This window comes from Malania oleifera, chromosome 1, assembly GCF_029873635.1.
Source record: "Malania oleifera isolate guangnan ecotype guangnan chromosome 1, ASM2987363v1, whole genome shotgun sequence".
Lineage (NCBI taxonomy): Eukaryota > Viridiplantae > Streptophyta > Magnoliopsida > Santalales > Ximeniaceae > Malania > Malania oleifera.
Window position 1 is genome coordinate 58,846,444 of NC_080417.1, and position 22,673 is coordinate 58,869,116.

The 22,673-nt window shown below is 37.4% G+C and overlaps 1 protein-coding gene across 1 annotated transcript in view; it reads right to left on the reverse strand.

Moving 5' to 3' along the window:
* LOC131153202 (protein CHROMATIN REMODELING 24) overlaps positions 1 to 17,148 on the reverse strand; it is a 72,307-nt gene extending 55,159 nt beyond the window's left edge. Inside the window, exons 1-11 of the mRNA XM_058105356.1 lie at positions 16,728 to 17,148; positions 16,461 to 16,595; positions 15,439 to 16,355; positions 15,213 to 15,343; positions 15,061 to 15,115; positions 14,616 to 14,744; positions 12,591 to 12,698; positions 12,419 to 12,474; positions 12,251 to 12,341; positions 11,277 to 11,414; positions 11,107 to 11,184 (exon numbers count right to left, since the gene is read on the reverse strand). Coding sequence (XP_057961339.1) covers positions 11,107 to 11,184; positions 11,277 to 11,414; positions 12,251 to 12,341; positions 12,419 to 12,474; positions 12,591 to 12,698; positions 14,616 to 14,744; positions 15,061 to 15,115; positions 15,213 to 15,343; positions 15,439 to 16,355; positions 16,461 to 16,595; positions 16,728 to 16,833 — 1,944 coding nt within the window. The 5' untranslated portion in view covers positions 16,834 to 17,148. The remainder of the gene's footprint in view (positions 1 to 11,106; positions 11,185 to 11,276; positions 11,415 to 12,250; positions 12,342 to 12,418; positions 12,475 to 12,590; positions 12,699 to 14,615; positions 14,745 to 15,060; positions 15,116 to 15,212; positions 15,344 to 15,438; positions 16,356 to 16,460; positions 16,596 to 16,727) is intronic.
* Between the last annotated feature and the right edge of the window lie 5,525 nt (positions 17,149 to 22,673).

The following is a 22,673-nucleotide window of genomic DNA, read 5'->3' on the forward strand; positions in this document are numbered from 1 at the left end:
TAGTAGATGGCCCAATCTAAATTTGTGTCACATCGTAACAGTTGAACCTCCGTCCCATAAAATCCTGCCCATTATTAAATTGATTTCCTGTATCAATATGTTGCATGACCTCCACAGTTTTTAAATTATTTCCCCTCCCTATATCAATCTACGATCTTTGCTACTTTTGAATTATTTCCCATTTTGCTCCTTCCTACATCAATTTGTTGCAAGATCTTTGATGTTGTTGAATTGTTTTCCACTTTGTTCCTCCTGTATCGATTTGTTGCATAACTTTATTGTTTTTGAACTGTTTCCCATTTTGTTATCTTGATTCCCTAGCAACATCTCGCGATTCTTGCCATGATTCTTCCTTCGAAATTGTGGAATTGTCTTCCAAGTCTCCACCCACCAAAAAACTTCCATTGCCACTAGCATATATCTTTCAAAAGCTAAAAACCTAAATGGCAATGCTTCTTAAATTTGAATCGACTGAAAACAATCCATGTCCTACATTCAAAGAACTACAATCCAAACATTTGGGCTTCTTAATCTCTTCGTCCTTTTTCTCCTCGCCTCTCCTTGGGACCCCCACTCTCCCCTTCAAGATTCAAGCAAGTTCCTCAACCCCAAGGTTGTTAGAATTAGGAATCTAAATGGGATCGTCGAAGGGGTCTAGAGGATCAAGTTGTAGAATCGAATCAAGAATCATAAAATTCTACTTTCAATGTAAAATAAATATTAAAAATTATATATATGATACTTTATGACAAAACTTATGACTAAAAACTTGATTAGTAACTTAGTAAGCATAAGAAGTTTAAAATCCAATAAACAGGTCAAACAATAGAAAAAAGAAAAAGAAGAAGAGCAAGAAATGAAGGAAAAGAAGTATTAGAAAAATAGAAGTATTAGAAAAAACAGAGTCCACTATTGAGTCTTTTCAAGAAGCAGATCTATTTCAAAGCATACCTCTACAGCTTTGTTGGGCCTATTGGCTTGGCTCTTTTCTTGAACGCTGTTGATCAAACAACAAGAAACTCTATGTTGAAGAGGGCTGAGATGTTCTTCTCGAACACCAAGAAAGGAAGAGGACAAAGGATTGCGTTATTGTCGAACACCAAGAACATTGGTTATCGAACACCAAAAAACAGCTGACCAAATAGCAAGATTGTTGGCTACTGTTGATCAAGCACTAGTCACCAGATGGAGGGTTCTCTGGTTGTCGAACAAGAGAGAAATTTAGGCGTTGGGTTGCTAAATTTCAATAAGTATAGGACTAAGGTGTTGAACTCCAAGGTAGGTGCAAATTCTACTTAATTTGTCCACCAATGGGATGCTATGAGCAATTTTGCCCCAATTTTTTAAGACTTTGGGCCAAACATAAACCTTTTGGGGCCATTGGGCCAAGAAAAGCATGTGTTAGGCCATACTATTGAAGCCTAAAAAGGAAGAAAGAAAATACAGGTAACAAAGTAAGGCCTATACGATTCTATGATTCTACCAATTCTGTTACGATTCTACCACAATTATACTTGATTCCAGTTTTTCTTGCGGCTTGGATAGTTTGGGCTAATTTTGGATCATAGAATCGTATGATTCTACAATCTAGATCGCAATTTTAATGACCATGCTCCACCCAAAAGCTTCATTACCATCTAGCACACATATCATAGGAATGGCCTCTTGGTTCATAATCTTCTCCAACGAAATAAAACAAAACCAAAATTGTTTACTTTTAACCTAGCCAAAAGAAAATGATTTAATGTTCAGAGGGATTTCACTCATGGAAGTGGAGTGTTTGGTGAGCAAGAAATCAAGAAGCTCCTTTGGGAACCGCCTTCACTCCTCTAAGAGAATAAGATAGAACGTCGGTTCATCTTGTTTATCTCGATAATGTTGAAAACACTGCCTTTTTCCTAAAAAGGAAAAGGTTTTTTTTATCAATAAAGATGCATGTAGACTGTTCGCCTATGGCAACTTGAAATCCGTTCTTAAGATGGCTAGTTTTGCAAGCTTTACCAAACAAGGCAAGCAGAAGCAACACCATCTCTTCCAAAAGCTCTTCTCTACACCATGCTCACTGTCTCTTTATAAAGCACTGCCATTGTTGTATCCTCCAAGAAATTTATCCACCACATGTTGAAAAGTGAGACACAAAGGAAAGAAACCCATCGCACAATCTTGTCTTCTCCCTCATTTGCTACATCATTCCCCGAGCCAACATCTCCCGCTAAATCAACTACCGGAGATGGAGACTACGAACCCATAAAATCTGAATTACTTGACCAAAACCTCATTGTTTGCAACCTCATCTATAATTAGCCCTCCATTGTAATCAAATCACCCTCCACACTTGATACATCTCCCTATTTATTCTCCACGATAAGGGCTTTCTCACTAACCTTCTATTTTAGATCTATTTTTGCTCCATTCGAATCCTAGATGCAAAAATTGCTATCACTACTTTTCGAGAATTTAATTGGCCTCTCAACAACCCTAGAAAAATCTCTCGAACAGAACCAATCCCATTATCCCTACTCTTATGCCCCCAATGAGTGTAAACCTGTGCCTCTACTATTTTTGAGCAACCTAAGGACGTTTCATGCCATCCATGATCCAACCTCACCTTATCATTTCTAAAACTTGTACTATTCTAGTTTCCAATGTGACAGCCATAGCCAAGCCATTATCTACCCAATGGGCATCCTAAAACTATCCTCTTTAGAAACCTCTATGGTAAGCTCAACACTCTTCAATGCGTCACTTTCCCCATCGCTCAGCCCTCTGGAAAAAGCTCACGTAGCTTATTCACATTGACCACCCTAGTCAGAAAGAAGGTACCACAATACATTTTCCCTACACCCTATTTGCTTCTACTAAGGTTGATTCTATTGCATCCAATCGTTTTGACACCCCTTGTCGCCAGATCCTCTCCCACACTTCAAGAATTTCTAAAGAAATAACTAAGTTTGAGGAGGGTTCAGTTGTACGCCCTCTTATGTATTGCAAGTCCCTGAATTTGGTTGGGCATAAGCCTAAATAGAAAAGGTTGTCTAGTATAGCCCAAGTAACCCCCTTGTGTGTTAGATGGCCTAAAGCCTATAAGACCACCCTAAATTCACAAATAGGCCACACTACCCTAGCAAGCCCATGACCTATTCTCCAAAGCTAGGCCAAATTAATTGAAACATTGATTATCCTTGGCCCAACCCAATCGAGGTCCACCCCACTTTCTTCAATGCACATGTTCATCCCCTTCCTCTTGCAAACCCTAGCTTCCTCAGAGCCTCCTAAACCACTTACTGCCACAACTTCAAAACTTACTAATTTGTAACTTCCACAATTCTTGTTATGCCCTCCACCCTTTGTTGTTTACCAAGAACTAGAAAGAACCTCCTTTAAGGTCCAGCAATCTTGATTCCGCAAAGGTTGAGCCTCAATTTTTCCCATCTCCTCCAAACCCATGAGCTCCTGCATGGCTGCATTTTTTGTAGAAATTTACACTAACTTCTCCCTCCATGCCCCCAACCTCAACTTTGCTAATCTCCCTGACATGAAGATTGATTGAACCTTTCCGTTCGATCATAGACCCACGTCCAAGAAAAAAAAAAAAAACATCATTGATTTGTTTGGGAATATGAATTTGTGAGCTTCAAATACAACTTTCTTGTTAGGGATCAAATTTGGAAGTGTATTTGAATTTGAGGGAAATTGAGGTGAATTTCATTCCCCCAAATTCATGTATTTGACATTCATCCCTCACCCAAGCATTTCAGAACCCCATTCCAAATCTCAAATCCCTCTCTTGTCTCCCTCAAAGCTCCTCGAAGCATAGTTGCTCTCCCCCCTCCCTCGAAGCTCCCTCAACTGTTTTTTCCTCTACAAATACTGCAGGCCCTAGATCTTGCTGGCAAAGCAAGGGAACCCATCAACCACATTAGTCTATGATCGAATTGCGGTTGGAGACATGATAGGCGAAAAGATGGGAACAAAGTACGGCAAAGAAGGATCTGGGAATAGGAGGTGAAATGGTGCGATATAGCATTGATTCGCAAGTCTCTGAGCTAGGCAAGGGCCCCCGATTTCAAGGTATAACAATATCAATTTCTTAATATACATTAACCCGAACGAACAAAAATTCAAAAATAATCAAAAATTTTTTAGATTAAAATATAAATCTCAATTTCTAAAGGTATAACAATATAATCATCTAAAGTTCTCCACCTTGGTTCTCCATCAAACACCCCTTGTAAGAGAAAATTCAACCCCAAGTTCTATGCCATAGCTTTAACTCCATGCGCGGGAACAAAGTTGAACTTGTAGGCAAACTGAGAGGTGAGAAGAACTGTATTGCATCGTCAATCATTACAGGGGAGTATATAAAAGATCCTCCAATCACAAGTAGGATAGAAGGCTGCAATGTCCTCTAGTAAAATAACAAGTCCTCCAAACAATGAATCAATTTCATATCCAAATATATTGGCACCTCAAGCAAATATGCATTTGGCTCGTATTCTAGAAAGATTGAAAATGTTACACTAGCATTGGTTAAAGAAGATATGAAGGGAGAAGAGCTAGGGATGGACGCATAAATTTACAAGAGAGAAGAAATCATCCCAAGGGGATTTTCAACAATAAGATCCATGTTGAAGAATTTTAAACAAACTCTGGAGCAGCTGGGTATTCCTCATTCGTTGGGTTAGAAATGGAAATTGAGGTAGAAGAACAATGTCATTGAAAAACATATCTTCCCTACTAGTTGGCAACTGATCTTGAAGTTCACTGCAAGTCTCAAAAACCAAATTTGGATAAGTCAAGGTCCATCTCTCGCCTAGAGGCACCAACGGAATTTAGGGTCACTAAAGAAAAGTTTAAGGCCCTATTTCAGTAAAAAGATTCATGAATCATGTCCTTTGAAGAATAAAAATTGCACACTAATAATATCCAAATAATTTATGTAGTCATGAGATTAAATTATGAAACAATTTGCACAAGCACCTCAAATTTGATTGTTTATCCAACAATTTGAGTTTTCTCTCAAACATCTTGGCTGAGTATAGGGCTAACTTGTGACCATTGAGAAATTGATATAGGCTGATGAAACCATATAACATTAGAAGTGGTGTTACAAGTCGGTGACCAAAGAAATCTCTCAGCTGCCAAAGCCATGTGATAAGCCACAAATAGAGTGGTGGGGCACTTTCGAACTTGCAAAATAATATGCTTTTTAATTTCATTTATCAACCCTGTTTTGAACATAATCATTATACTAGGTTCCACACTAAAAGTACACCAATACATGAGATCTCTAAACTTATAGTAAGAATCAGTGACACTAGAAGAAAGTTGCCAAAGACTACACAATTGGTCCACTAATTGTTCCTTCTAAGAAAGTGGAGTATATTTCTCTCTTAAAATATCTCATTTCAAACAAGAGGTAACAGGTGGTTCTCCAAGATAATTTTTTCCCCTTCTTGTTTTGCTAAACCAGAAAGTTTTAATTTAGCAACATAGATAATCAATTGATCACACAATCCATACCAATTAAAATAATCATCCATGCCATCCAACCATTCTAAAAAAAATGAGGATTTGAGCAACCATCAAAATTAGGATGCCTAGGCTTCATCAATTGTTGCGAATTGCCAACTAAGTGGAACTAGATATGTGGAGTTGACTCATTAATTTTTCTTTTTAACCAAAGAGCAAATATTGACCAATGCAAATGCAACAAGAACCACATAGATAAGCAACATTAAACCAATTTCTGTGGGGTCTAAGTTGTTTAGGCTTATGCAACCTTACCAAAGGTCCTTATGAGTCCTTATCTTGACTTTGTAATCTTAAGAGATACTTTGAATATTTTCACTTCAATTTCTCATAGATGCTTCACTAATAAACTTGAAAATGGCGCTGACACATCGATTTTTTTACATAGAAAAATAACTATTTTAAGGAAGAAGAATAAAGTGAACTACAACCTAGGAGAGGACAAGAAATCCTCAAAAGAGAGACAAACAGCCCAAGAAAAAAAAACGGAAAAGAAACAAAGAAACAGGCTAAAAAAAATAATAATAGAATCTAACAAAGAAAACCCTTTTTAAACCTCTACCATTGTAATTCACCAATTATTGCAAGTTTGCTGACTCCCACAGGCCTTTCTTTACCTTCCTTGTGCCACCATCCACGTGAATTTCATTTCCTCCAGGACCAGACATTCATAATCCCATCTGATCCAATAGTCATTGTGCTTCTATATCCTTTTTTAATTTCCTCCATATGAATAGGAAAAATCCCATCTTCACATTGCTGCTCCTAACCCAATCCATTTTCCTCAAAAATAGGAATACCTTCCATACCCTTCATTGAAGATGGTGGCATATATAATAGATCCCCAAGAACATCAAGTGATTCGAACACATACCCATACCATTCCCAAAATTTGACATCACATGCAAACTCATTAGAAACATCACTTTCATCCTCCGACGTATATCCCCACTATTTTTTCTCCTTACCCTTTTCAGCTAAATCCCTCTTTTGACCATTAATCCACCTACTTTACTGCCCACCAAGAATAAACCTTACTGCCCCTAGCCTCATGACAACTATTTCCTTCTACACTATACTGATTCCCCATAACTCTAAGATTAGCCTAAACATCCTCCCTCCAACTACCCAAGCCTTCGCGTTCCTACCCCCACCCCCATAAATAGATATCAAATGGTTCACGTTGGCCAATCTCTCATCTTGACAGCATTTCTAAGAAAGTATAGACAGCAGCAGAACTCCCAAAATAAGCTTCACCTAAGCCAATCCTATCTTTTTCCAACCCCTGCCTACCAAAACCCATAGTTTCGTTGTCCCTTCCTTGTGAATAAAATGCAACCAACACCTTCTCCAATTGCCAAAAAACCTGCCTAGGAGAATTTGATTTTCTGTTTTACTACGAAGCCTGAGGGACCACCTTGTTTGTATGCAATTTTTGACCCAGAGGCTTACTTGTATTTTCAGCCAGATTTAATGGCTAACTCACATCTTGGGCCTGCCTTAAACATATCTGATTCCTTTTGAAAGCCTCAAAATCCGGCCCAACTCTCTTAAGGCCCCTGCATTTGGTCCTTTTTAAGTTAGAATTTTGTACACAACCCAAGTCCAGAATCACTTATACCGGCATACGTGTGGAACATCTTTTAAAAGCCAGGCCTTGTATTTAGGGCTGCAAATGAACCAAGCCACTCATGAGCGGCTTGGGAACTCAGCTCGGTAAGAGCTCATTCGGGCTTGTTTATTATTTAAATAAGCGATTCCCAAGCTCAGTTTTTAGGCTCGTTTAATAAACAATTCGAGCCTTAACATAGTCGAGCTCGGCTCGTTTAGGCTCATGAGCATCTCAATTAGGCTCGATAATGAGCTCAATTTTTTATTTAATTCTTAAAATATTTTATTTTATTTATTTACTAAGTATTGATCCACATATGGCAACAAAATAAACTCAAAATATAACTAATAATTATCATTTTATTTATTAAATTATTTATTTATTTATTTATCAAGTGAATAAATTTGTAACAAATGAGGCTAATATAGAAGAGGCTTCACCAAGGAAGATTATCAATCTTCCAACGTGGGACATGGAGTTGAAGTGGGGAGAAAGAAAAAGCATGGGTAGAGAGGTTGCACATACATCTTTCTCAATTTTTGTCCCGCATCGGAAATCCACAAGTTGTTTGCCTCCTCTGCAGCTTATAAAACCACTTGTCTAGGTACCTATTTCCTCCACCTCCCACATGACTGTGAACATGCTTATTATTTTATCACAATTATGAGCTTCTTATATAATGGTTATATTGGGGGTTTTTTGAGTTATTTGGGCCCGTTTAGTGATGGGCTTTCAGACTTCCTTTTAACCCCATGTCAATAAAGACCTTTGAAAGTTCAAAAGTTGGCTGGGCTTGAAATGTTTGGTGTGGTTTAAACTGGGCCGAGCTCGAGTTGAGCCCAAGCTTGTGATAAATTTTTTTAGCCGATCTTGAGCTTAATTTTTGGAGCTCAAATTGAATTGAGCCGGAGCCCAAGCTGAGCTATACTTTATCCAAGCCGAGCTTGAACATGTGAAAGCTCAGCTCGGCTTGTTTGCAGCCCTACTTGTATGGCTCATCACGTGATACCAATGGCTCACCCAAGTCAAAGCCTGTCCAGTCCTTCTCCTCCCTTCTCCTTTGCAAACTACTTAACCATAAATTCTCCAGCACTGCCACCTCCTCTTTTCTATCCATCAAGTCACCTGAACAAGTGTTAATCTCCGCCATCAACCTTGGAAAATGATCCAAAGAAAACAACATTTTTTCAAAACATGTAGCACAAAAAAACTTGTCCTCCTTCCTCAAATTATCAGACCCCATTAGAACATTCTTCCAATGTTTAGGTTGAATTTCCTTCAATTCTAGGATGCTCGACCCCTGTTGTCTTTAGAACCCTAATAATCCATCGACAAAAATTCTCCAACTAAGCCCCTGCAGACACTCCAAAACAAAAATTGAATAGCCCATAACCCTAGAAATCTAACCCACTTCTAGAAATTTTCTAGCCGAAGTTGGTCTAATTGCAACTAGATACTTAAATCGACCAAACCTTTTTCCTGTCAATGAAGCTACTCAAAAGAGCCCAAATTGAGGGTCACACTTCAAACATTCCACCGAAGATCTGACGATGGCATTTTTCACCCACGGATTCTTTATTTGATTTGTCTTGCAAATAACTATAAATGGCTCTCGTCCAAGTTTCTCTAGCCATAGAATGATGGATTTCCTTTCAATGTAGACTTGCTTCCATAGAGGATTTCTTCTCATCAACACAAAACAGCATCTGTCAACATAAATGGAGATCCCAAGTAGTCACTTCTATTCAAATCCACAATCTTCCACTGCACTCTTCCATGAACCAAAAACAAAAACAGCGAGAGGGAATTAAGGGAGAGAAAAGGAAGGATGAGAAGAGAAGAAGGAGAATGAAGAAAGGAGGAAGGAAAAGGGAAGAAATCAAGGGGATTAGGGACCTAAATGATGAAGGCAGCGCTCCATCAGATTTGATGCATATGCAAGTAAAAAAATTGTTGCTAGCTTCTTAAATGGAAAGAGTCAAATTCCTTGGCTAAACCCAAAAACTCTTGATTCTTTGTTAGAGGTTTATCACATGGCTTTAGAAGATGAGAGGCCTCTTTATCCAATCACAAAAACATTAACTCTCGTGTTTAGGGAGTTTCATCAGACTAAACCAACTTCTGTATGGTCAAGATATAGCCATAATCATGTCAAAAATGTTTAGGGGAGGATCCAAACTATTGAAGGTAAGTACCCCTGCAGTTTCAAGCCCTTGTGTGAATTATTGTGTTACTGAATATCATGATTATGTTAATTATTTGCATATTGTTAGTGCATAAAATCCAAACACTAATGGACATAAGTAATGTGTCTTCCATTTAGTGGGTCATTGTCCGTTCCAAGATAAGACTCTAGGCTTGTCTTTAGTGACCTCAGACATAGTTTTTTTTCCCTTTAGGTCAAAAATAAACCTTGACTTGTCACTTGACTTAGACGCTAAGACTTGCAATGAAATTAAAGATGAGTTGTCAGGTTCAAAGACTGAGATTCTTATCAATGACTCAATTTTTAAACCACAATTGCCCACTCCTAATTCAAGGAATGAACCACAATCGGTTGCTCTAGAATTTATTGAAGATTCCTTGGTTATTAAACCTGTTTCTAAGAATCCCATGGGATGAGTTCGTCTCAGTTCAGAATATATGCTCCCATCAGGGACATCACCAATTTCCTCTTCCTTCATGTGTTTTTAAACTAAATCCGGCTGTCATTCATGAATAGGGACTGAATGCATATTTACTTGATTTACCATTAGAATTGGATATTAAATTATTTTTTTGTTTGGAGAGCTTGCTAGCCCAACTTTATCCACGGACATTGCAGCCTTCTAACCTTGCAGGTTACTTCGCTAGATAAATCAGTGTTTCTCTAGTTCAAAACTATTATGTTGCTGTCATTGGTGTTGTCACACACGAATGTTGATATGGATGATTTGGAGCTTTTGAGCAATGAAATTTCAGTCGGAAAGACCTATTTGCTACTTTCCTAAGGTAATTGAGGATGTGATACAACTCATGCTAGTTCTTCATTTTGCTGTTTGGTTGAAGTTGTTTGAGGTAGTCAAGTTGCTGCCACTATGCCTGGTGAAAACTCAAGGTCAAGTTTTCTCTAACAAGGGGAGTTTAATTGAGAACAACCTGCGGACAATTCTAAGCATGGTTTTAATTAGAGGTTGCAACCATTAAGTAACAACAATTTTTTGGGTTCCCAATACTGTTACGCACCACTAAATCAGTGGGATTCACAAGTGTGATGGCTGTTACAAACTGCTACCTAATTACAAACACAGGACTGTTATAGCAAAAAAAAAAAGTTTATGATTTTACTTCTCATTTTTCTTTTTTCTCCTTTCATAAGCCATTCTCGATAAGCTATGTGAAGAGAGGGGGAAAAGATTATAATGAGGATGATAATAATACAGAAATTATTCATCCCTATTAATATACACAATAGATGCATTAATTAACAATTTGATATGAACACTATTTTATTTTTTATTTTTTTAAAATATTTATTTTGAAAATATTAGTAATTTGATATTTCTACATAAGTTAATTTTGGATATTAAAGTATTCTAGCAACAAGAAGTTGTCAAAACAACTGAAAGCCATAAAATCCGGTCTTCAGTACAGCTGGAAACAAAAAATTAGTAACATAAACAAACATGTTTCATAATTTGTTTCTTCACTGTGAACATATATATGATTAATTAACTATACATATGATAGCAAAAAAACCCTCAATTAATTTGTTGAACGTTATGACTAATAGAAAAGTGAAAATATATAGTTTTCAATCAATATAAGTTAAAAACAAATGACATGACTCTAAGTGATCTTATTCTACTCAAAAATTTTGAATCTCAGGATTTTTTGATTACCTTGACTCCACAAAGAATAAAAAAGCATCAAATAAGAAGATTGAACAACAAAAAGTAGAAAATGCCACCAAAAAATGGTACCGTTAGTGCAGCCAGTGGGGAGCCGTCAAAAGCTGAAAGAACCAACTCACTTTTCAAAAAAGCTTCATAGAGTTTTCGCTATGCCAAGAAAATAACAAACCGCCCGATTAGCATAATAATTGGCATAAGTGTACCAGGAAACGAAACAGGGATTGATCAGCCAAATGCACCTGGCAACTAGTTAATTTTAGCCATGCAATGATCTCATTCTTTTTAGAAAGCTTGGCAGTTCCTGCAGCATCATCTTCACCAAATATCTCATTTTTTAAACGACGCAAAAAATAAGGCTGAATTCGTTCCCTTAAGTCCTAAAAATATAAAAAGGAAACACAAAAACAAAAATCAAGGACAATGTAGATCACATCATCAGGCATTTCAAAAAAATTGCAGCTAAAGATAACAAAGACAATACCAAAGCAAAGGACAAGAAGTTTAACATAAGTGAAAACTGAAAAGGCTGAGGGAACTTTATATATGTGTTCCAAACATTATGAAACAAGGTGTTTTAAATGTTCCTTAAGCATCAGATTTATATAAGCAAACACACGAGCAAAAATCTAAATCATTACAAGAGTTGCATAAACTTTCTCCTATTTCAAACCTTAGCACATTAATAATTCTTGGTTAAACATACAAAGTATGATTTTACAGTGTGCCCATATTAAAGCACAAGTAGCATAATGAAGCCCACAACCAATCAGAGCAGATGAGTATGCCTTTCAAAAGCAGAGTATTTCTTCATCTATCCACCAAAAAAAACGCAAGATAAAGGTTTAAACAAAATAAACCCTTAAATGAATACCAGGTTGTGTAAGGAGATTAAGAAAACTGTTAAGTTTATAAGCAACAAATTTGCAAATATCACATCCCATGTATGCATTTACTAATTACACTTCAAAGAATCCTAAAACGGAGTATTTAGTAGGTAACACAGTGCATTTTCGCAATTCAAGATATTTACTAGAGATAAATTGTAGAGCTCATGCATTGGACTTCACTATAATTAACAAGTTTAAAGAATAGAATCAGCAATGCTGCATGAAGAAATGATAAAAAAAAAAAAAATTTCACTTTAAACATCAAACTCTCCTAAGCTGTCAAGCCACAGTATATGGAGAGCATCAGAACAATAGAGCATGGATACCTTTGCAACTGTTGAACCAATACGCTTGTCCCGGTCAGAAGCATGTTTGTCATTTCCACGAAGAATGGCAGCCTCATATCTTTCCTTAAACCTACAAATTTGCCAAGTTTCATGCCACAAGAAGCCAAACTTATCCAAAGCCAAGTGAAGAACAAAAATGACAATTACCAATGCTTGTCACCCAGAAGCTCAGGGCAACAGAAGCTGAACAAGGCCCACAATTCCTGTTTCAAATAAATAGACAACACAAGCAATACAACACATATATCTAAGTATACTTCAAATCACATTAGTAATAACAAGAACAAACACAAAGCCATAAGAATGTTGTCAAAACTACCTTAAGATTGTTTTGTATTGGAGTTCCACTTATAATAATGCGATGAGCACTAGGAATATCCAGCAAACTCTTGGCCCTTTGGGTACTAGGATTCTTTATGAGATGGCCCTAAAGTTATAAATACAACAAAGAATGAAAATATAAGTAATTATAAATAAAACTTCATATGCCCTTGCAACAAGACAGAGCAAGGTTTTATTCAAATGCAAACCTAATAAAATAAAAGTATTGTGAGCCAGTAGCTCATCATGTCCAGTGTAGCAGTTGGTTAATCCTTGGAAATCTTCACACATCTCCCAAAAAGAAAAAAATTGTGACTTGCAGATACAAAAGGCTTTTCATGGTGACAGGCTAAATAAACTAGCACATGCAAAATTTGTATGGACATCTATTTATGATCTATTGATTCAATAATAAAAATTTGAAGTCTCAAAAATCTCATAAACAAAATTTCAATGTTTAAAGTAACTATTAGTGAAACACAATCATGATCTTTAACTAGGAGGCAACATGATGAGGAAATTTTAATTAGAGACTAGGTGAAACATATCTATTTCACACTAGATTTTTTCATTTCTAAGAAAACAGTGAAGGGCTAAAAATCAAGAAGTTAATTGGCAATTACAAGACAAGCACTGAAGAAAGGAAGTTGAAAGAATATCTAAATAAAAATAAAGTGCAAAATTCATTAGAACATGCATTAAAAAGCAAGACCTACAAATGATGCACCTTTAACCTCCTTTCTAATCACCACTCAAATGATTGGGCCCATGAACTTGGCCTAGGGCAGCAAAGCATGCCAGGAATAAGGTAGTACATTCTGAATATAAGCACTCCCTTTTACATATGCTCATGCACGTGTGTGCGGCCGTCAATAAATTTTTACCAGACACAATTTCACAACACACCATCACCTTAAATGTCCTCATGTTGTCCAACATGCTTGATAAATATAATATATTTCAAAGAACAACATCCCAATCATTATATTGCCTTGATTAGATTTCCTTTACTCTTTTCATTTACACTTGCTACTAAAAATTGAGTTTATGGATTTGGAGTGGATAGCTGCCACAACATGTGAACATGAAATTTGGCATGCACAATGTCATGAAAAGAATACCTAATACAACTAGGGCTAAACAAAACAAGTCTTACAGCAAGTTACGGTGGTGTGTAAGAAAATCAGGCACTCTTTGGTGTGCACATGTTTTAACAATCTATTCTAGAAACATAGGAGAAAAGAGACAAGGATTCCTTAGGAATGCAAACAATAGCCACGGCCTACCACATCCCATGAATCAAAATTTGGTAAGCATCATGGTCCTAGAAAGAGTGTCACTACAGCCATGCCTAAAGAAAATATGAGCATGACAGAAAGATACTGCATGAGAAAATCAATTTTTACACGACGCATACAGTACTTGTGCATGAATTAACTATGTTCTTACCGATGCAAGAGGGGGAAAACACTTGGGTCTTGTTTGGAACTCAGAAGACACTAGGAGAGAAAATGAAAACAGGAAGGAATCCATTTTTCATGTGTTGGCTATCAAAGAAAATAGGAAAGAAAATACAATATATAGCGAATCAATGAAAGAATTTAAACTTATAAATAATTATCATTTGATTTTTCTTAATTTTAAATCATTTTTTTTCCATTTTTAGTAGTATTTGATATAAAGAAAAATTTATTTTTCTTCTTATTTTCCTCAAAATAAATCCTTGATCCAAACAAGGCCTTAAAGATTCTTTCCGATCGCAAACATTTTCTTTTTGGTTCATTGGGAGGTTTATTGGGTCTCCAGCTGCAACACAGAGTAGTCCTCCTTCACCTATAACCCTTTACCCACCCTATTCCAAAGCGATTTGAACTTGAGATAGTTGGATTTTTCTCAAGTTAAAACGACCACGGTGTTCCCTTGAAGACAGGCTCGCAAACAATTGACATATGTTGTATTGTACTTATCATAAATTCATAATATGCAAGGGCAACTGAACTACATGAAACTATACTATATCTACCTCATCAAGTATCATATAATCCCATGTAATGCTATCCTCACTTCTCTCATCTTTAAAGTAAGAGTCTCCGCGTAAAGATTTTGAATTGTTCCGCACAATATCGTAGGTGGTAAGAAGAATGCCTTTGTCCTACAAGAAAGATTATTAACAAATAAATATGGAAAATAAATAATAAATAAAAATAAAAATTTTGAATAATGATCTAAGAATCATCTAAAAGCATGAGAATGTCCCAAACTTACAAAAAAAATTAATAAAGCATTTAATTGCCATGAATACCAAAAATTTAACCCAAATAAAATTCTCAAAACTGGGAAGCAAAATGATATTTTGCTATTAAACTTGAATTAAGTAAATCAACTTGCCCAAAAACACATACAAAATTAGAAGCATTACTAGCTCACTATTGAGCTTTATAGAACAAACATAAAAAGGGCGTTTAGACCTGAAGTATATACTGGAGCTCATATTGCCGTGTTTTTGTACAAGTTCCAAAGTATCTATATGAAAATATGAGTGCATTAATATACATCAAAATAATTGGAATAGTATAAAAGTATAAAATGCTGAGAAAGTAACTTGAATGAACAATCTCACTCTCTTGTCTTCTCAGAAAGGCCAACTGCTGATAACTCTTTGATCCAATGAGAAAGCAGTGTTTTAGGCGCTACAACCAATGCTCTCTTAATCAAGCATGAATGAAACAGCCCAGCTAGAAAGCTACAAACCTGAAATAAGATCCTGAGAAAATTCAATCAATTATACATAAAGCATTACACTGAACAAAATATTTTCAACAGAATATACATCAAACATACTATACCTGCATAGTTTTTCCCAAACCCATGTCATCCCCCAGGATCCCACCCTTACCCTGACAATGCAAAGACCATAGCCACTTCAAGCCATCACGCTGATGGGGATACAACATTTCTGCTATTTTACCAGGCAAATTATATGTATATTTTGGGCTGCTCAGAGTAATAGAATATGGATCCTCCAAAACGGTATCATCTGCATAATCGCCATCCAATGCATCAACTCCATTTGGATCTGCCTCGTCTTCTTTGAACTTACGACCCTGCCTCTCTGCTTTCTTATCTAATCCTTTACAGCTCAAAAGCACGCAATCATCACTGTTTCCGTCCTCTTGTTCTTCCCCATCATTTGAAACTAAAGACTGTCTCAGAGTCTCACTCTTCCCATCAACCCTCCAAGATTCATTTGTGTTCGCTCCTTGACTAGGAATATTAACTCTGTTAACCATAACAAACCTATCATCCTCAGACTCACTGGGCAAATCATCCTCCCTATCATAGCCATCTACCTTTGTCCCCAGACGACTTCCTATTTCTAACTGACTAGCAATGTCCAACAAGCGATTGGACTGGTCAGCTTTCATTGAAAACGAAGAAGTGGCGCTCGCTTGCTTGGGCAAGTCAACATTCTCCTGTCGATCAATCACTTCATCCCCAAACCCCTCCAAATCATTAACTCTTTTAGGTATTATCTTCTTCTCGATCGACAATAATTCAAGCCTCGAATTCAGGTCATTGAGAATATCCCTAATCTCGTTTCCACCACCACCATCACCCTCGTTTACTTTTTTCACGACCGGAGGTGAATCAAAATCAGCAATTTCAGAAAATTTGGGCCCAGAATCATCATTGCCGTCACTAGACGACTCTTTGCAAAGGCGACGTCGACCTTCAATCTTCACCTTTTCTCGCTTTTGTTCATCTGCAATTCATTCGACGAGTCAATTGGTTGGAGAAACCAAAATTTAAAGCAAATGCACATAAATTCAAATGAGCAACAGATATCTATTAGGGAGAGATGGAATACCAGGAGGAGAATCGAAATCAGCGATTCCAGAAAATTGCGGCACGCCATTATCGTCGCTGGCATGTGTATCGCTCGAGAAGGCTTTGCAGAGACGACGTCTACCTTTCAACTTGAGCTTCGTGGGCTTCTCTTGCCCTGGAAAAGCCCCGGGGGAAAAAATAAAAAAAAGCAGTGAAAAAAATCAGTTCATGGAAGAGAAGAAACCATCAAATGACCAAAATGCGCGCTCGCCCGCGTGTGAGCGAGAGAGAGAGAGAGAGAGAAAACCAGTGGGAGGGAGATTGGATGTTGTTCGATGGTGAGAAGCTGGGAGGTCTTGGAGAAGACGAGTATGACGCTGATTGAGACTGAGGGGATTCTCATTGTCCGCCATTTCTGCAGCAATTGCGTCGTAGGCTTTCTGGATTTGTTGTTTCTGGATTTGTTGATAAGTTTTTAATGGGAGCGTCCGCGTAGTCGCAGTGGCTTAAAAATCAAAATGCTGGAGGTTGCTTCGATGTTTGCAAAATGTTTATATTCTTAGCTTCGATGTTCGCGAAATGTTTATATTCCTTAGAACAGACGATTTGAGTTTCTTACGAAGTTTTGTTTCCTTTTCCCGCTTAGCACCTGACTTTGAAATTTGGATGAGAGGTAGAAGCAGCCAACCACGGAACGCGCCGGCGTCGCACATCATAATAACATTCGCACTAGAGAAGGGCTGCCTAGCTAGGTGCCAAAGACAAGACCGTGCCAAGGACTAGGAGTGAAAATATACATGTATACTGAGTTTTTTCCCGATCCTTTTGTTAAAAAAATATATTAAATAATACCTCTTTCTGGAAAATATTTCTTAAAATAATTTTTACGTAATCTCGCTACTCCAAGTAGCGAGATTTGCCCCGTGTTGACATTAAACAAATCTTACTACTTGGAGTAGCGAGATTTTACTCTCACGCGTCTTTACGAGAATCAGGCTGGCGTTTAAATCTCGTTACTTGGAGTAGCGAGATTTGCTTGATTTACAATTTATAATTTAGTTAAAAATATAATATATAACAGTCATACACTATAAATATGCACTAATTATATTGAATTAAATAGGAAAATCTTTATATATTTTATTATTGAGTAGGAAATATTTAAATGTTAACATATTCCATTTATTGCCACTATCTCTAGCACAAAGAGAGTCGATGATCCATCAATTTATCATACTGTTCTTTTGTTCGAAAAGTAAATATATTGATCAAAATGAGTATTTACATGGAACACTGGGCAGATATAGGGGGGAGCTAGAATGATCGAGGTTATAGCAAATGGAAGAGCTAGAATGATCGAGGTCTCATTCCTCAAAAAGCTGAAGCACTGCATCCAGGTGATTGGCACATCTTGACATAATCTGGTTCTTAATTCCAATGAGTTTTTTGTATAGTGGGGATTCATAATTTTTTATCCTGGCCTCCCACAGACTTGAACCTTTCAGGTAGATTTGATTAACCCATTTGGACCAGAGAGAGTCTTTTTTAGAGTGGATATTCCAGAGTGTTTTTGTGAGTAAGGAAAGATTCTAGGCTTTCAAATCCAACACACCCAGACCATCTATCATTTCACAGTCCCTCTCCTTTCATTCAGTAGTAGTTGCAGGTCACCATCTGAGGGATTCTCACGCAGTTTCTGTTGTGAGCTCGATCACATCATTCCCAACCTTCTCTGCTCTAGCCGAAATGTGGGAGAAATGGGATGCATTAAGAGCCTTTAGAGGTTTTTTTAGGCCCTGAAGTCTCCTCATCAATTTGAATTGCTCAAAACCTTGGACCTGCGCATCCTAACCTTGTTTGATAATGTGCAGAAAATTATGGTTTAGAGTCCACATGTTGAAAATTTTTAAAGATCGTCTTCCCAGACACCCCTCTTCAAACAAGGAAATGAGGCACACCAAGTGATCAGAGAGAATCCCATAGAAAAGGAATTCAACCTTAGCCCTCAGATCCTTTAGAATCCATCTCTGATTAGCAACACACTGTCCAATTTGCTCCAAACCATACCATTTGTCCAAGTAAGGAAACACCCTGATGATCTCAGATCAGATAGACTAGAGTTGAAGAAGCAATCACCCATATCTCTAGTATCATAATCAGAGACAGACTGACCATTCTCCTTCTCAGCAGCTGAAAGGACACAGTTGAAATCCCCCTAGTAGAAGCCAATAGCTTATAATTACTAAATTTATAAGTTGCCTAGGATTGAAATCATATGAACTGTGACATTTATTTTGAATTTTGACCGTCACCTTCAAATCTTAACATTTTCTTCATTACTTCTCCAATGACTACTACAATTATACTTATCGAGTCTTCTACTCATTTCAAAACTTATTGTTCTTGATGTTGGGAATTAACATGAAATTCCCCAAGTGCCAGCAAGGAAGAAAGTATCAAGGGCTGCAGCACAGAAAAAGTTGTTAACTGTTACAAAGAAATCTGATGGGGAAGATGAAAACGATGATTTCAGCGATGAAGATTTTAAGGTGGAGGTGGAAGTGGGAAAGAATGGTGGTAGAAGAAAACAAGCAGCAACAAATGCTAAATCAGTAGCGACAACAGCATGAAAGAAGAGAGGACAAGATAATAAGCAGCAGCCTCAGCTAGTAGGGCAGAAGCTGTTGACGAGCATTTTGAAGCCTACAGAGAATCCAGGGATTTCACCAGAGAAGAAGAGTAGTTTAGTGTTCGACAAGGTAGGTGGTAATGAAGAGAAGGCAGCGAGTAGTTGAGAGAAGCTGAATTCTAATTCTGCTTCTCCTTCAGACGACAATCCCCCCTTGGATTGTCTTTACATTTCCGACTATTAAAACCCTTTCACCAAATGAATCGTACAAAATTTAGAGATTTGTAAATTATTTCCTTTTTCTATGCTATTAACATGTTCTAGCATATAGAGTTGGGACAACACTGTCCTACATTTAATATTTTTTAACTTTGATTTCTTCATCATATATGCCTCCATTATCGATAGGAGTTAATAGAACTTCCTCCTTTACAGATCGCAGGTTATTATTTCCGTCTGGCTCATGTTTAACTTTCTACATTTTGGATTGTCATTACATTTCTGATTTTATGATTGGTTCTATTGTGCCTATGCTTGGCATTTGGTTTGTGCATTCAATGAGTCCAAAGTATTCCAATGTTTGCCCTCGTTTGGTTTGAATTCCATTATCGAGAATAAAGATTTTTCATTGAAGTTGTTCATTCATATCTAGATTTGCAACTTGGTAATAATTACCAAGAATTATGAAGTGACAAAAAATATTATATTATATTTAAAAAAATAAGACATACCCTCCTTTCCATATCATTCTTATTATCAAGAAAAGATTAATGCTCCATGCCAAAGAATCTATTAGCAATATGTTTATGATCAAAACATTAAAATTCTTATGTTCATGAAAATTTTGTATCTTGAGTAACACAATTCTCAACCATCCGAAAGTGAAAGGAGACAATGATGCCACGAACCAAATGTTGTAGAAATACAAATGGCTCGGTATGCACTTTTTAGGATTTTTTTTTTTTTTTTTGGGTAGTTCTAAAGATAAATCATCATATCATACACCTCTTTTATTGAGTATACATTTCCACCCTATTCAAGTTGAATTGCACCTAATTGAATTCTTTGCTTTTTCCTTAAGGCCCGTTTGGTGTTACTTTCAATATTGGGAAAATAAAAGTAGAAATAAAACCTAAAAAGCATAAATAGAGAGACTAAATTATATTTCACAACGTTACATTTACGATATTCGTATACATTCAACCTATCAAAACACTATACTAATTTTGGCAAAGTCCTATTTACAAATTGAGCATATCCATCCACGCACCTGTGCAAAAAAAAACATTCTTCAAATACAATTGATACCAGAATGTTCAAAACGTTACATTTACGAGATTCGTATACATTCAACCTATTAAATTACTAATACTAATTTCGGCAGAGTCCTGTTTACAAATTGAGCATATCCATCCACACACCTGTGCAAAGAAAATATTCTTCAAATACAATTGATACCAGTATGTTCACAACTTTACATTTACGAGATTCGTATACATTCAATCTATCAAATTACTAATACTAATTTCGGCAGAGTCCTGTTTACAAATTGAGCATATCCATCCACGCACCTGTGCAAAGAAAACATTCTTCAAATACAATGGATACCAATATGTTCACAACGTTACATTTACGAGATTCGTATGCATTCAACCTATCAAATTACTAATACTAATTTTGGCAGAGTCTTATTTACAAATTGAGCATATCCATCCACGCACTTGTGCAAAGAAAACATTCTTCAAATACAATTGATACTAGTATGTTCACAACGTTACATTTACGAGATTTGTATACATTCAACCTATCAAATTACTAATACTAATTTCGGCAAAGTCCTGTTTACAAATTGAACATATCCATCCACGCACCTGTGCAAAGAAAACATTCTTCAAATACAATTGATACCAGTATGTTCACAATGTTACATTTATGAGATTCGTATACATTCAACCCATCAAATTAGTAATACTAATTTCGGTAGAGTCTTGTTTACTAATTGAGCATATCCACTCACGCACCTGTGCAAAGAAAACATTATTCAAGTTTAATGGAACCAGTATGTTCACAACATTACATTTACGAGATTTGTATACATTCAACCTATCAAATTAGTAATACTAATTTCGGCAGAGTCCTGTTTACTAATTGAGCATATCCACCCACGCACCTGTACAAAGAAAACATTCTTCAAGTTTAATGGAACCAGTATGTTCATAACGTTACATTCACAAGATTCGTATACATTCAACATATCAAATTACTATACTAAATGATACCTACTTGGCACTTTACCTAGGGGTGCTCTATAGATTCAGAATTAAGAACAATTACATTATGTACAAATGATATATTCTAAACAAATACATGTTGTACAAATGAAGTAATGAATAAATACATTATGCGCAAATGAAGTAATGAATAAATACATTATGTACAAATGAAGTTGTAAACATATATCTGATGTACAAATGAAAGAATGAAGTAATTAACAAATACATATATCACCTACTCGGTGCCGCATGGAGGTCGTCTCCGATGTCGGGGTGGCTGCTGTCTGCGTCAACCCTCACCTGGCTGCTCGTCCGCATTTGGCGTCCTGTCATGTTGAGGGGCTGCATGTCTGTCGTCTCCGCCTATAGGTACTGGATAATCTATCTCTAGGTAAAGCGAACAGGGAGCTATGTCGTATGTAGTCTCTGGACGAGTCTGAGGTGGCAACTTGGGTGCGTCCACCTCCTTCGCATCGAGAGGGTCGTTTAGTAAGTACAACATCGACGGGGTTACGGTAGAGTTAGATCAATAATCCGCCGGTCGACTGGAGGGTCCCGCAATATCAGCAGCTATCGATGGGGCATACGGTGCGGACGACCCAAATACGTACTCCTCATGTATAATGGGAGGTGAGAAGGCCGAACTCGATGGACGGCTGGAGGTAGTTGCTTGACCACCTCGTACTGGAGCTGCTCGACCACCTCGTGGTCCCGAGGGCCAGCGTGGGGTAGGGATCCGTTGCCCATCCTCGTAGACAATGTCCAAACCAGCTCTAGCTAAATCTCTCACAACGAGGTTTGATGATAGCGAGTCAACCTGGTGTAATACGTCAACCTGCAGCATACGAAAATAGTGGTTACTACATTGAATTACTAATGTAAATGGTAACAAATTAGGTATATGTTTGAGTAAGCATACGAGGCTCATGTAGACCGCCGCGGTCCTATCTACGAAGCGACGTGTGATCAACCTATACCACGTGTAATACGGATCCTCTGGACCCATCGGGCCGTCTGGCCGCACTCCCTCCACGATGTACTCCCGCCTATGTCCCCACATACTCATGTACATTGCGTGCTCGGTAGCCTAATCCGTGTTCCCCCGATCGTGACCATCAATCTTGTGCAAGTCGTCCCCACGTACATCGACCCCCAAAGTACAGAAGTGGCCTGGGATGCCCTATTGAAATCCAAAATGGCACATCACTCGGTCTGGGAGATGCCACTCGACAATATGAAAACATATGAGTGGCACTCGGGTAACCCAGAGGTTCGACCCAACTGCATAGCCAGTCGGTAGGTCGGCTACAATGTCGTCAGTGTATGGCACTCATACGAACTGCGCATATAC